Source organism: Ursus maritimus, unplaced genomic scaffold (assembly GCF_017311325.1).
Source record: "Ursus maritimus isolate PB19 unplaced genomic scaffold, ASM1731132v1 scaffold_31, whole genome shotgun sequence".
NCBI lineage: Eukaryota > Metazoa > Chordata > Mammalia > Carnivora > Ursidae > Ursus > Ursus maritimus.
Window position 1 is genome coordinate 10,837,786 of NW_024425675.1, and position 16,415 is coordinate 10,854,200.

The 16,415-nt window shown below is 37.7% G+C and overlaps 1 protein-coding gene across 1 annotated transcript; it reads right to left on the minus strand.

Annotated features, from left to right (window-relative positions):
* Positions 1-5,526: 5,526 nt before the first annotated feature.
* On the minus strand, positions 5,527-15,978 carry THNSL1 (threonine synthase like 1). Its single transcript, XM_008711013.2, has 3 exons — positions 15,760-15,978; positions 9,990-10,146; positions 5,527-8,755 (listed from the first exon to the last, which is right to left on the minus strand). Exon 3 carries the CDS (start codon positions 8,705-8,707, stop codon positions 6,476-6,478), a length of 2,232 nt encoding a protein of 743 aa, XP_008709235.2. The 5' UTR covers positions 8,708-8,755; positions 9,990-10,146; positions 15,760-15,978; the 3' UTR covers positions 5,527-6,475.
* Positions 15,979-16,415: the final 437 nt, after the last annotated feature.

Consider the following 16,415-nt stretch of genomic DNA (forward strand, 5'->3'; position numbering starts at 1 on the left):
CATGACCAGATTCCTGTACGCATAGATCAACTGACCAAGGACAGAGAAGTTACTCAACCTTCTTCAACTACAGGCATCAGTCATCTTTTGACTCCGACTCCTCCCCACCTTCCCCTCTTCCTAACATAAAAGAAGCTCAAATCTCAGGCTCGAGGAGGTGGTTCTTTGGGACGACAGTCTGCCATCTCCTCAGCTTTCCAGGACTGACTTTTAAAACTAAGTATATGCATAAAAACACAATTTAGGGGTGCCTGGGTGGCACAGCCAATCATCTGCCTTCGGCTCAGGGTGTGATCCCAGGGTCCTGAGATCGAGCCCCACATCAGGCTTCTCCGCTAGGAGCCTGCTTCTTCCTCTCCCACTCCCCCTGCTTGCGTTCCCTCTCTGGCTGGCTGTCACTGTCAAATAAATAAATATTTTTTAAAAAATTAAAAAAAAACAATTTAAAAATCATACAAGCTTCCACTGGTTGGGATAGGAAATGGGGCAGCAGCTATGAAAAACAGTAGGCAGTTCCTCAAAAAATCATAGAAATAGAATTATATGATCTAGCAACTCCACTTCTGGAAGTAGGTTCAAAAGAATTGAAAGTGGTGTTTTGAAAGATATCTGTACACCCATGTTTATGGCAGCCATATCTACAATAGCCAAAATGTGCAGGCAGTGCAAGTGGCCGTTGGGGGATGAGTGGATAAACGAAAGGTGGTACAACAAGGATGGAAACTTGAGGACACTGTGCTAAGTGAAATACACCAGTCACAAGAGGCCAAATACCGTATGATTCCACTTACACGAGATAATTAGAGTAGTCAAACTCACAGGAAGAGAAAGTAGAATGGTGGTTTCCAGGGCCTGGCAGGCAGGGGAAATGGGGCATTTTTAAATGTGTATACAGTTTCAGTTTTGCAAGCTGCAAAGAGTTCTGGAGAACTGGTTGCACAAGTGGATAAATCTTGTGAATAACAGCACTGAACTGTACACTTAAAAACGGCTAACATGAGAAGTTAGGTTATGTGCATTTTGCCATAATTATAAATAATTTAAAACAATACGAGTTTCTAGGTCCCACTCCTGACTTAATGGGCCAGAACTCAAGGCTGAGCCTGGGGAATCGGTATGTTTAACAAGGACCCACATTCATTCTGACATGCATTATATTTGAAATCTGCTGCCCTAGGAATAAACCACCTACCTTCCGAATGTATTAGACCACCATTTTCATTCATTTCATTCTAGCGTTCCTGATCTTATATACTCCTAGCTTAATTCCCAAGTCACTACAGAATAGTCCAATTTATATAGAAATTATTTATATAGCAATTTAATTCCAAGGAGGACTTAGTTATTTACTAATCCCAATGATCATTGTTCTCTAAAGAATGGGGCAAATTCTAAGTATTATCCATCTACAACACATAGAAAAACTGAGGCACAAGGAGATCAACTGAGGATCAAGGAAGAGTAATATCTTCCAGTAAACATTTACTAATCACTACACTGTATTTACTACAAAAAAAAATTCGAAGATGAATTGCCTTCTCGCAAAGAGTTCGTAGCTCAGGACTGACACCCCATAACCTATGGAGATCAGAAACTTCCTCTTGCCAGCTAATCTCAGCCCACCACACACCTCCACTTGTGAGTCCAAGGCCACCTTATTTAGCCCTCTCTTCCTCAGTTCCTAATTCTATGACCCTATTTTTAAATATTATGCAGTTTATCAATGTTTATAATCAATATTTTAACAGAGACTGGCAGTAACTAAAATTAGGTAAAAGAAATGTGAATCAATTTTGAGACAGATGAAGGAAAAACAGATGTACTTGACAAATAATCTTTTTTTTGAACCCAAATCAAAAATCCAACCGTATATTAACTTCAGGTCCTACCAAATGAGTCTCCATTTTATTTGACAAAAGAGCAGATAGATATCTTAGGTAACAGGTGGAAATATTCAAGTTCTTTCCTCAAAGAACTAAAATAAAAACTTTAAATCTTACACAAGAAATTTTTTTTTCCAAAATACTATTTATTTTCAATAAGAACATGAGATAATGAGTGCTGTACACGAAACAAACTATTTTGAAACATAGAAGTCCTTGAATTTTAAGGAAAATGACATACGATCACAAGAATTGCCAATCTGGGGCATATGCTATCAAGTATACCCAAAACAATATTTTTTACATGCCTTCAAAGAAAACCTATTGTTGCACATATAATTAAATTAAATTTTAATGTTACCATGAATACAAAAAGCTTAATTTACTTTGAAATAAAATTAAAAATTAACATGTGTTGATACTTGTGCCATGAAGAGTACCAAGAACATAACTTTTGTCAAAAAAATTAACTTCTAACTATTCAAAATGGCTCCTGGAGGATTTTCTTTTTCTGGCATTTCTCATGAACTCTGGAATATTGATCTTAAAGTTTCCATTTTGAAAAACAGTAACAAATCATTTGTTTAAAACGCCTCGCAAGGATACCATCAAATTTAGTATGAGAGGGTATTAAATTGACTAATCTTAGGACTCATTCACCAAATATGAGAATTTACTTAAAATAATTCATTGGGGGTTTAAGTTATAAACTCTCCTAATATTCGTGAATGAAATTTAACCTGCCCTTAGCAAGTCTGCGTATCATAGGCCACTGAACTCTCAATATAGTCTACAACGATAACCTAATTAATGTCGCATCTGCACATGAACTTCAGTGCAGTGACTCCAGACGACCATTATCACCACTTAGATGAAGAAAGTCATTAAGAACTCAGAGATAAAAGAGTTTAAAAACAAAAATAGCTAAATTGACTAATGCACCCTCTGTAGGAAGCAAACTCAACTTTTTGATGTAGAGCTCTCGTGAAAACATTGCCAATTGATCAGAGTATTGCTAGACATTATGCTGACTTGGTTTCTTGTCTCTGACGGGTCCCTTTTGCTTGGCAACTTCTTGGCTCTACTTTTTTGAACCAGAGAAGCTTATGCTAACTTTGATTTTAAAAGAGCCTATTTGTTTTTTAAGTTTGAAGAGATAAAACGAATGATTTTAATGGTTGGACTGCACACACAGGGCCCACACAAATAACTATTTCACATGCAACTTTATTCAACATCCTGGATTGGGACAAAACCTGTATGTTTTTATGGGTTTGAGGTTCACATGAAAATAGCCTTTTTAAGAAAACTAACATTAAGTGGTTTGAATTATGTAAGGTTTGTAAGTTATTTAATGGATTGAAACTATTTGCCGTGATTGGTTTTCAAAGTGAATTGTTATTACAATCCAAGAAAACCTCACACAAAACAATCTGAGGCCTTCTACTATCTATTTTGATGGAAACATAGTTTATGATTTCCATTAAGAAGTAATTTTAAAGTCTCATTTTTTCTCAAAAATCTTAAATTTGCTATATTTATGACATTATAAAATACTTTCTCAAAGATAAAGCTAGAAATTATGATAGCCTGAAATTTAATAACAATTTTTCATTTCATAGACAAAGCACAAGTTTTTAATAATGCCGAGATATGAAACCTATTTTTACATGTTATTGGAAAGAAGCACAAATGTTTGAAAGTCCATATTCACTAGTCTTCCACACAAATCTTACAAAACAGTACACCTACTACATCCAAGAAGAGATAAACATGAGACAGTCTAGATGTCCACTAACTGGTAAATGGATAGACTGTGGTATTCATACAATGGAATATTATATATATAGGAATACAGATTTAATGAACTGTGGTTCCATTCATCTGCATGGATGGATTTTAAAGTTTTTGAGCAAACTATAAAGTCATGGAAAAACACACAGTGTGACTCCACTTACATAAGATTCAAAAAGAGGCAAAACTAAGCAATGGAAAGTTATAAAAACAAAGAATGATGAAAATTTAGGATAGTGGTTATCTCAGCGGGAGAGAAGTGCTCGTAATCAAAGAGGAGACAGTGTGGCTATCAAAGATGTAACATTCTACTCTTAGAGCAAGGTGGTGAGTACATGGGTTATTGTTTTATTACTCCTCTTTAACCTGTACATACACTTGACACACTGGAGAAAATGAGAGGCAAGAAAATGGTGACTGTATAGACAACTCTTTTTGAAGAGCACTGATCTGGAGTCTAAAGGAATGAAAGAGTAGATGGGAAGAAATGTGAATGTTTTCAGCGATTTTGTTTTGCTCTTAAGATATGGAGAGAGAGCATCTGAATGACAGAAAGGTTCCATCTGAGGGGAGAGGCTGAAGAAACAGCAGGGATGACTGATGAGGAGAGGCACACAGTGGAAGTTCGCCTCTGAAAGGAGCAGCAGCATAACTCATTCGGGCAGAGGGTAGTAGGAAAAGTTAGAATGACGGGCACAGATTTATACAGTCGATGATGGGAAACGGAAGTACTTCAGATATGGTGGCTGGCTTCTCTTGAATGAGACAAGGTTACTAGCTGAGAGGGGAAGGGCAGAGCTGGCTTTAAGAAATGAAGGCATTGGGGCGCCTGGGTGGCACAGCTGTTAAGCGTCTGCCTTCGGCTCAGGGCGTGATCCCGGCGTTATGGGATCGAGCCCCACATCAGGCTCCTCCGCTATGAGCCTGCTTCTTCCTCTCCCACTCCCCCTGCTTGTGTTCCCTCTCTCGCTGGCTGTCTCTATCTCTGTCGAATAAATAAACAAAATCTTAAAAAAAAAAAAAGAAATGAAGGCATCAAATGACAGCTTGGGGCAGTGAGAGAAACTGACTCCAGATAAATGCAGGTGCTCTCTTGGGCATTTCACCTTACGCGTTTCCCTGGCCTCTGTCTAGAACATATTGCCCCTTCCTTTTCACCTAGCAAATTTTCCCATGACTCACCTCAGGTTCCACGTCCTCTGTGAAACCTGTTCTGACTATTCCATGGCAATCCTTTCCTTTTCCTTTTAATCCTTACAGCACTTACCTGTATCACTCATTTTTTACTTACTCATAACTATCTTGCAGTAACTCTTTTGTGCTGTACACGGTTTCATTTTTTTGTGTGGTGTCCCTAGCTACAGTGGAGGACAGAAATCACTGTTGTTTTTGGGGGGCACCGTTGCTCCCCCTTTCAGAAAAAGAGTGCATTCTCATACAGTGAACATTTATTTAGTTGTTTGTTGTTCTATTTTTTAAATATGTCATCTACTTAAACAGATATTCTTAAAAGAAAAAGAAAAAAATAAGAATACATGAATAACTGGACTTTGAATCCTCCATTATTTTCTTGTCACTGCTTCTGGTTTTCAATTTTTGGTTTTAGAACTTACTTTGTAGAAGCCAAGCCAGACATTCAATGTTAACACAAAACTGTTTGGTTTTTAGTATTTTTTTAAACAAATTGTTTCTATACATTAAACTATTAAAATGTTTTCTTTACAACTTTTAGTATGCTTCTTCATGGAGGTGGTTCTCTTAGAAAATGAAGCAGAATATTATCTGCAAAGACAAATTATGTTAGGAATGCCATCTTGTGGTTGAGAGCAGTCCATTACACTACAGATCCTTTCAGTAACAATCTTTAATTCAGAAATAAAATATCCAGTAAACTCACAAACGTAAATCATGGTTAAAATTGCTACTACAAAGAAAGAAAAGCTCGATATGTGTGTTATCAATTGTGTGTGGCTTCAGTTGCCAAAAAAGACAATGTTTATCGAAGAGCGAGACAAAAGACGAATTATATGGGAATGGACTCCAAATAATACAGAAAAACTACTACTTATAACTTTTAAGACTATTGAAATACTCTGAATTTTGGAAAGCTTTTCTCATGAAATAGATATTTACTTCTATATCCACTACTAAGTAGTTATGTTGACTATTACATCCTAGATTTAAATCACGTGTCTTGATTTTTAAAATACATAACCCTAACTATAACCATCCAAAGGGAAGTGAAGGACAGAGCACTTATCTAAGTTGAATGGTGTAGGATACATCTAATTGGTTGTAGTCCAAAATGGGACTTGGAAGAGAGGTACGAACACTGGCCCAACCTTAACAGATGAACTTACTACTCCTTCATACAGGTTAGCCATTTGAATGATAGATCATCTTTCCAGTCAACAGAAAACTAGCAATTGTTACAGATGTATTACTTAACAACTACGCTTAAATATTCTAATTGCCAAGTTGACTACGAGACATTCTGATCCACTTAAAAGTGGGGATGAGGGATTGGAAACGGATATATTCCTCACGAGTGCAAAGCACAGCACAACACAAAGGTCCATGCACTATGCTACCCTTCGTCACTTCCAGATTATAAGGTTCCAAGGAAGATGTGCAATATTCAGTTATAGAGATCAGGCTATTTGAAATTCCGAGATAATAGATCTACATGTAGATATATTTACCAAAAAATGAAAATGCTATTGTACTCCAGACAACATCTGGGATTTATTATTGCATGCTTATCGCCAGGAAAAAAAAATATTTGACTCCAAAAGTTTTTATATGAATTGATTTTGTATTAGTTTTTCCACATGACTCTTCAGGACGTTCACATCAGCTGCACAGACGTGGTACTCCATCTTCTCTTGCCGTTTCGTTCTCTCTAATAAAGCTTCATGCGGGGGAGGCAATGCATTGTAGGAACTCAGTAAATAAAGCTGACTTGATGAAGTATGGTTGATTTCTTTAATCTTTAAAGCCTGCATGACAGCAGGTGCAAACTTGGAGTAATGAGCCGTAGAGGAGACAATCACCGGGCAAGTTTTGTCTTGCATTCTGTCTGCGACCGCTTTGGCAACAGCCGTGTGTGGATCCAGAATATAGCCTGAAGTATTGTAGGTGGAACGAATAGCTGCCAGACACTCTCCCTCGGAGCACCAGTCGGCTACAAAATCCTGCTGAAGTTTCTCAACGAGCATCTTCTCTATCTGGAAGTGACGCTGCTCTTCTAACTGACTGTATAATTTTGTCATTAATTCTCCATCTTTATCAGCCATCAGGTGTAAATGTCGTTCCAGGTTTGAAGCTTTAAGAATATCGATTGCTGGTGAAAAGGTTCGTGTTAATTTTCTTTCCCTTAGATCATAGTGTCCTGTTTTTATAAAATCGGTCAAAACATGGTTCTGATTAGAGGCGCAAATAAATTTTCGAATAGGGATTCCCATCCTTTTGGCATACACTGCGGCTAAAATGTTACCAAAGTTTCCTGTGGGAATACAGACATCGACTGGGCTTCCAAAAGAAATAAATCCTTGGCTAACAAGATCAAGATATGCAGAAGCATGATAAACTACTTGGGGAAGCAGTCGGCCCCAGTTTATGGAATTAGCTGAACTTAAGACTGTTCCATATTCCATAATAAGAAAGCCAGTAAAATCAGAATCTCTAAAAATTCCTTTTACAGCTGTCTGGCAAAAATCAAAATCTGACTCGACACCCACTGCCCATCCATTTTCTTTCTGACTGCCAATTATCTGAGCCTTCTGAAAATCACTTACTCCGTTCTCAGGAAAAAATGTGGCCACAGCTATTCTTTGCTTATCATTGTTATTAATACGGCCAAAACCATTTAAGACTGCACTCCCCGTGTCTCCTGAAGTAGCTACAAGTATCATATAATTGCAACCTGGGGGAATACAGTGTGCAAAAAGATGAGGCATAAGCTGTAAAGACAAATCTTTAAATGACCCTGTTGGTCCGTGAAACAACTCCAGGATGAACTGGTTGCCTGCAAGGTGCCTGACAGGGGCGATTTTTGAGCAGGCAAAGTTTTCCCCATAAGCAGTTTCAATCATTTCTCCCAATCTGGCAGCGGGTACATCCGCAGGATGTATACACTTTTCCAGCAGTATTTGTGCCCTTTCTATGTAGGTTGCTCCTACGAGGCTTTTCCACTCCCTACAGCTTAATTTCGGAAACTCTTTCTCAGGAACGAAGAGTCCGCCGTCAGAAGCCAACCCCTCAATCACTGCTTCGCTAAAGAATTTTGTTGACACCTTCCGTTCCTCGTCTTTAGGCCAAATGTGTCTCGTTGAAACGAACGTTTCTGAGTCCACATCCTGGTATCGTTTGACTGCACTGAGCACTTTGTCAGCTACTTCCTCTGGGGAAGCCCCACTTTCACAGAAAACACGGGTATCGTACCACTTCTTGTAATACTGTCTTCTAAACTTAAGTAAGTCTTTCATAGACGTTCCAGCATCCTGACCGACGATCCTATCGATTTTCATTAGTTTTAAGCGGCTGACTATATCTAGTAGAGGTACATCCAGGTATACAATTATTCCATTTTTCTTCAGATGCCACATGCTAGCGTCATGCATGGGATTGGACCCCGTAAGGGAAATCACACTTCCAGATGCAGAGAAGTTTAACACGGCTTTTCCTTCCTCTTCTAAAAATTGCTCATTACCAACATCCTGTAATTTTTCAGACACACTCATATTCCAGGTTTTTTCAAGGATATCATCATCCACATCTATGACACAACAACCTAGTTTCTGACCTATTATTCTGCCTACTGTTGTTTTCCCAGCACCAGGCGGTCCCATCAGGATAATATTTTTGTCTCCAACAAGAGAGTGGGTTGAGCGCCACGACTTCCTGAATTCTGCAAGTGCAAAGGTTCTTGAAAGAAACAGCTGCACATGTTTATCCGTTCTAACATGTATACTAGAAAAACATTTCTGGGCTATTTGTTTCAGATGCGGACATCGGTTAAAGTGGAGCATTTTCTTTTCACTTTTCTGCCCAAGTCAACCTAAAAACTGGCTTTAGCCCTTTTCAAAACATAAAAACAAAAAAGACATTTGGTTACTAATTTCAGCAAACTTAAAATCCCAAGTGGTACTGAAAATAACCATGTCCACGGTACATAAACTGTTTAGAAATCTTTCAAATGTATGGGACATTTTTTGAAGTATTCAAACCCAAATTCTCATATATAATATCTTATCCCTTTAATAATCTTTTTAATCTCAAGACTGGATAATCAAAACTTTAAAAATTTGAAACTACAAGCAACGCTTTATTCAGAAAATGCCATATCATAGAAGCTTTTTTAAAAAAAAATACTAAATCACATTAATATTTCTTTTCCTGTAATGAAAATTGTTTCTTGGCTTATAACCTATATAAACAAGGATTATTTGGAATGCTATTTACTTGTAATTCATAAAAGCTGAACATTCTTTATATTTAATTTCTAACTTCAGTTATATGAACATGCTGACAGACTATCTTGCTACTCATAAATTTCTCATAAAATTCACAAGCAAAGTAGAATATTTGCTTACAAAATGCTTAAATAACTTTCCAAACTATAGGGCAGAGATATGGGATTTTCTTTCTTATGTGCCTTTTATATGCGTGCTGTAAAGAATCACCCTTACTTTTTAACTTTTTAAAAAAGTTAAAATGAAAGGTATAAATTATGTAAATAGTTAAGAAAAACTGATAATTAACAGCAAAGTCAAAGGCTACTGAGTACTGGATACCTATAACCTTAACAGCATGAAACTGTCACTTTTGTTTCTGTCCTCTAAACATTATCAGTGGAGACAACTTCACTCAAATTCCAGACTCTACAGTGATAGCAAAAAAAACCAAAACCCAAAAAACCAAAAAACTCAGGAACGTTTCCAATGATGAGAGGAAATAATTATTCTGGCATCCAAAGAAGCTCTGCTATTCCCCATATTGCTCAAATCCCTGTCTTTGGAAATATACTCAGCATTAAAACACAAATGTATGCCAGACAAGTCAAATTCTTAGTCACACGTAACATGCAATTTAGTAACTGCTGCAGTGTTCATTCATATTGACTAAAGGAAGTCCTCAGACATGTAGTGGGGCTGTTCACATGTTCTGCAACTAAGCCATATTAAATATCAGATGGCATGTTCAAATACGTTCTGAAAACTTTCAATCCTTTACTACTCTGATTATCTGTGCTACTGTGTTCTGTAATTAAACATTTAAACCATTTTAAAACTAACACAGAATTTAACTTACAAGTTAAATTAGAACTGTCAAGAGAAGGAATACATTTCCTTATTTGGCTTTTCAGCTTGTATGTGCTGACTTGTAAACCATATGACATACAGGAACCAATCTCAGATGAAGGGTTTGTTGATGCTGAGGCAAAGTCAATCTTTGCAAAAAACGGAGTCTATAACAGAAAAATTTTCAAGTTAATCATCACTGCGTACAATGTTATAAAATTCCACACAGACTGGTCTGTTATTAAAATATCCACCTGAAAAAATTTAAAGTACACAAAAAAGAACGAATTGACCCTTTTCATGTTTCCCCAAATCTATTATTAAAAGATTAAGATACTGTTTTTTCCCCCAACATCTGTGTCTTATAATGGAAAAGAAATTTCATTAAACAGTACTGAAGGAATTTCTTCCATCAAGCAATATGAAGGACAGCAATAAAACCAAATAAGAACAAATATAAAATCTCTCACAATGACACCCGAAATTTTAATTACTTAACTGGATGTTCAGTAATGGGAGAAAAATTTAAATCAGTGGACTAAAGCTATGAAATGAATGTTTGAATTACTCTTGTAGGTTGTTTTATCCATCTGAATCACTACATGATTTGTATGTAATAATACCTACTGTAAAAAGTGCAAATAAGGTGCCTGCTACACACAGGTACACCTTGGCTATTTGAGTTTATAATAAATTCAAAACACATATCATAGGCTGGCATATAAGAATATTGTCATAGATATAAGAATATTATTGTCACTCCACGACAATGAACCAAAAACATATAAATTGAATCAGAGTATCTAGACTCAAGGCTAGGTGTATTTTTTTTTTTTTTTATGGTTTGGTTAGTTTATAAGCCTTCAGAGAAAATATGGGTACTTACATGAATCAAGAACTGTTTTGCTATGCACAGTCTAATTCCTTCCCTGCCATAAACCAAGGATCAGAGAAGTATACACTTGAATCATATTGGCAAATGTCTTTTTACCAAACCGCATTCTAGTATAGTACTTTAACACCAGCTAGTTTCCTTGGAGGAGGGGGAACACTTTCTAAAACCACCCGATTCACCTGTTATTCAGGAGTGTGTGTTCTTTTTCAGCTCCTGATGAGTAACTTTCTGATGTCTGGATTAACAGTAATTGTATTACCTGAGTAGCTGGTTGGTTTTTCTGGACATTCAATCTTTTAACTGATCTTTTTCACTTTGTGTTGGTTGCTACAATGCTTACCATTAAAAGTAGAAGACCGTAACACAAACATTATGCGTTGGTCGCCTTATTTTTTTAACCTGTTTTCCTTTATTTTATATGAATTAAAACCAGAAAATTATGACAGTTTAATTGAATTTAGTATATTATTTCACAATAAAAATCTTCCTGAAAATAGCAAAAGGCAGTTGTTAAAGGGCTATAACAGGTAACAAATATTATCATTTTTAAAGAAAAATAAAGAAGATAAATTCTATTTTAAGTAACATACTAATTTTATTTTGTAACATTTAGCCACAAATTAATTTTAGGGTTTCAACATCCATTGTAAGCAAACCAAAAGACAAGATAGAATAATATCCACAGCATATAACTTTCATCTGGAAACTAAGTCTTTACTTCAGAGGTAATAAACTCAATTCTCATTATTCATGGTATTATGTTCTATAAAGTCATCACGAGTACTGAATTAGTGAACAGTGCGTATTCCCATTGCTCCTAGGGAAATACAGGGTTAGGTTTCTGTGACCCTCAAGTCACATTTTTGCCAATTGATCAATACATAGGCTTGTTTTATGTGTTTGGGTTTAAAGTCATTTTATATATTTCTTATATTTTTAACATATAATTTATACACATATATATACGTAGCTGACTCATTATCACTGAACAGCCAACAGCACTCTAACTTATGCCTGAATGAAGCTTATCTAACACACGTTTTATCTGTAAGGCACATTATACCCTTAATACCTTAGGAACACTAGGCAGCATGTCAGCAATCTAGGGGGCATTTTAAGCAGCAAAATCACCAACTAGAGGCACAAAAATGTGAAAAGTGTGGCATTAACTAGAGTGGCGGGAGGACACTGGTTTACGGCATTTGAGCTGAAACAGCAAGGCAGAGCATCGTCTTGCTTGACCACAGCTTGGAGCACGCACATCAGGAGACTCAAATTTTCCACCACTGTGCGTGTGCCCATGAATGAATGCACAAGTTCTGCAAGTATTAATTTGGGCTTATAAAAAAATTTTAGTGAGTAGAATTCACAAATATGGAACCTGTGAGAAGTGAGGATCACCTGTGTATCATTTTCCTTTACGATTCAAAGCCATGTTATTAAGCTCTTGCATTTATTTATACTTTATAGGTATTTCAGTCTAGTGGTCACGAACAGGCAGTTTTTCTTCAGCCAAAGGACAAAACTTTTTCAAATTAAATGGAAGTCAATCACGGGAGGCAGAAAACAAAGTAGTACTTAAAGACCAAATCTCTTGGCCATAAAGTACTCAAGTTTTACTGTATCAATGTTCTTAAATATTTTTTTGTAGAGCCAAGTTCTTCATGAAAACATTTTAGTCTAACTCCTCAGAGGGTGGAAGATCTACCCAACTCCATCATACGTGAATACTTTTTAAATAGGTTTTCCTGCTGATCACCTAGAGTGGGGTTTTTTGATCCACTAACTCCACTGGATACTTTTTAGACATAATAGACACTTGTCATTCAAACAGACAAATGAAAAGGCTGTCAGTGTCACAGCAAGAACTTCAAAAAACATAAACAGAATGTCCACATGTACAATATAATTCAAGTACTCTTTGATCTCGACACAAAATTTAACAATTTTACTGTGGCAAGCTGATCAAAACTGAATAATGAATTCAAGAAAAAAGTACAGAAATCACTTTCTAAAATCACTTTTAAATTATTTCCTATGAATGCTAATAAACTTACATTTTTAAACCAGAAATTCATATTAATTTTCAGCAACCTATTTACAGTGATGCTTTCCTAAGGACACCACTATATGATTGCTAATCAACTAAAACCATACCTACTATCAATTTTTACTCCCAAAATGGTCCAGAAGAGTTTTTTCAATTCCATTATAAAATCACCTAGTTTCCGTTCCTCTGGGAAATTATCCAAATCCTATTTAGTCAGGATGATTTAGCATTTGTCACCCTTTTAAAATATTTGTTACATACTATTCCAAAATAAAACAGAAGTCATAGCACTTTAAAAATTATTTCTTGAGAACTGGCTGTGGTTCAGTGAACTTCTGAAAATATTTATGCCACGATTATGCTTGTCACCCTATATTAATACAATCTAAATTTCTCAGAAGAATGACTAAATCTAGTCCTTCATCTTATGAAGACTATTTTTTTTTTAATTCTTAAAAATGACTGTATTTTTAGAGCAATAAATTGTTTTCCAATACATAATAAAAAATGCAAATTTCCTAGGACATAAACTAACCAGGGTGAGGTGAAGTTGTGCTACTTTGGACTATTGACCAAAATCCTCTCAACACGCCTTTTGGTCAGTCAGCTATTACTTCCCTGCAAATAGCAAGGTGGAGAGGGTGGAAGGACCACACACTCCAGTCATCTTGTACCCAAGGGATCTTACAATCAAGTAGAATTTACAAGTTAATCACTCGTCTTTGCCCCTATCTTAGTACCAAAGCTGATTAAGCCTTTCCTGTTGCTAGCCTTTAACTGTTAGATATCCTCCTAATGATATGAGTATTTAATTCAAAAGACTTTTTAAGTGCCCTTTTTAATTTTATAACTTAGAAATATATTATTATAAAGAATATCTCTTATACAGAGTTAATTTTCCTCCTAGTTGTCTTTTTTTATATTCCTACCTAAGCTCATTTTGTTCATCTAAGTAAATTAGAATTAATCTTTAGCAAAAAACTCTAACTTGTACATACAACCATTTACAGCAGGGGTCTGTGCAAACTATAACCCACAGGCCAAATCTGTGTAAAATTATAACCACCCTTTTTGTAAATTAAGTTTCATGGGAACACAACTTTGCTTATTTATTTGTTCATCTGTTTTGTATTGTCTTTGGCTGCTCTTGAGCGACAACAGTACAGTTGAGCAGTTTTGACCAAAACCATTTGGCCTGCAAAGGCCTAAAGTATTTATTATCTAGCCCTTTACAGAAAAAACTAATGACCTGTCAGTATACCAATACTAATTCCCCGTAGGCGTACTGGACATAGACATTTCCTTGAACAGTACTGCCATTCTGAGGGAATTATAAAAATGAGAACTATAGTCTTTGTAAACATGCTTTCAAAAGGCAAGCAGAATTATAGATCAAGTATCTAAGGAAAAAGTTCCTTTCTAAATGATTTAACAACTTCATCATGACTGTAAATGAAATATACTACAGTGAGGAGATCATGAATTGGTATTTTTAAAACCACAATAAATATACTGACACCCCTGAAATTACTGTATTCAGTAACACCAGAAAGTCAAGACTAGTTAAGGTTGGTTGGTACTTACTAATTGGAGAAATCATGCTTTGCCCTTACTGGCTTTTTTAGGAACTGATTAATATGAAGCATCCCAAAGTGTTTCTTCTTCATTAGAAAATGTATAAGCTTTGGCCAATGACTATCCACTTGGTTAATGGTATCATCATTACCAGTCCTTAGTTCAAATCTTAGCATGTATAAAGAGAATTTTTCTCTTTATACATGCTAAGCAAAAACAAACAAAATAGCCCTCCAAACCCAAAACATAAAATAGTCAAAGGGGTAAGGAAAACGACAAAGTGGTATATACCAAAAAAAAAAAAAGTTTTGAAAAGTAGAAGGTCTGATGTGAAGAACAGGACCATCATCTCCAACGTGCCACTCATCTGAAATAAAATGCTCAACGCCTGGGATAAAAAATGAAAATCTGATCAACTAGATAAGAAAAAACTAAATTTATTCTTATCTAATGAAATTCGCTAAGAGCCCCAACCTATAAGTACCCACACATTCTGCACAGACTTTTAAGCAGGAACTAAAAGGTTAACGAAGCCATCATGCTGTTTTTCTCTCTCCACCGATCACACTGGCAGTGAGATAACCAAAACTGGTGTTGGTTTTTTATCTTAAACCATCTCTATTCCCTTTGGGCAGTGGCATCTGTAAGGTTCGTTCAGACCAACTATCTTCTTTCCCAGATATTGCCAAAACGTCTTTTAGAGACTCGAGATGGCAAAGGCTTCTGCATGAATTTCTTTCAGCAGCCATACGCGCATAAATAGGTTTATGTTAGTGCAGACGGTTGAAAACGGAACAAAACCGCTCCCGAGAAGACATTTTCAAAATGGGACACCATAAAAATTGACAAAAATTCAGGGGCCCATTTAAGAGGCTTCTCCTAGGTTAGGCTGCTTATTTAACAAACATCAAGTCCACACGCCTGTGGATAAAGACCTAAGAGGAGGGGCCCGACCAGGCGGTACACAGGGCTGAGAGCAGAGAACCGGAGGAGGAGGGAGGTCGGGTCGACGGGAGGATCACTACGCGACAGGTGGATGGGGAGGACCGCGGGACGTGCGTGGGCGCGCACTCCCACAGGTGGCGAGCAGGGCCGCGCAGCGAGCTCCATGCAGCCCCAGGCAGAAGCAGCGGGGAAAATGAGCGCAGAGTTGAGATTACAACGGAGTAGCGGACAGGGGAAGGAACGAGGTGCGGAAGGCATGCAATGGGAACGGACCGGTTTCTTCCGTTTCCCTTTCTTTCTCCTCAAATCACTCACCAAGAAAATCACACTGGGAAGACGGGAGAAAGGAAAGAAAATGGGGAGGAGCGTCCAGGAGCCGCCAGTGCCGCCTCAGGACGGAGTACCACACCTCTGGGGCTCACCGGGCTCGCCCACAGCCCAGGCCCCAGGCCTTCGCTACGCCTGACCCGCCCCCAGCCCCGCGCTGCTGTCTCTGCGCCTGCGTCAGTGAAGGCCTGCGCGCCCGCCGCCACACCCACGCCCCGAGGAACAGCACATCGGGCACGTGACCCTCGGTACCCGCTCCACCTACCTGAATCCTTCCTGCTCCTCAGGCTCCTCCCCACCGGGTCCAGCTCTCCCCAGAAGCCCGGCGTCAGCGCGGCCTCAACGACTCGCCCCGCCCCCGCCGGGATTGGCGCCTGCGCACAAGAGCCTTATTGTGTGACGGCTGCGTACCAACTGCGCTTCCGTACTGTCTCTGGTAGAGTATATCTTTCTCTCCAGATACGCAGAGACAGAAACGAGCAATATTTTTAAGGGGATGCCATTCAACTCATTATTCCCAAAGGCACATATAAACAGTGGTTTCCATATTGAACTCAAGCAGAAAAACTGCAGGGGGAAACCTAGTTGACCGTGCTGCCTTCCACTTCCCCGTAGCCTAGCAACTGTTTCCAAGGCAACCACGC

Coding starts and splice junctions, on each gene's coding strand:
- THNSL1 (XM_008711013.2), bottom strand. CDS start 8,707: ATGCTCCACTTTAACCGATGTCCGCATCTGAAACAAATAGCCCAGAAA.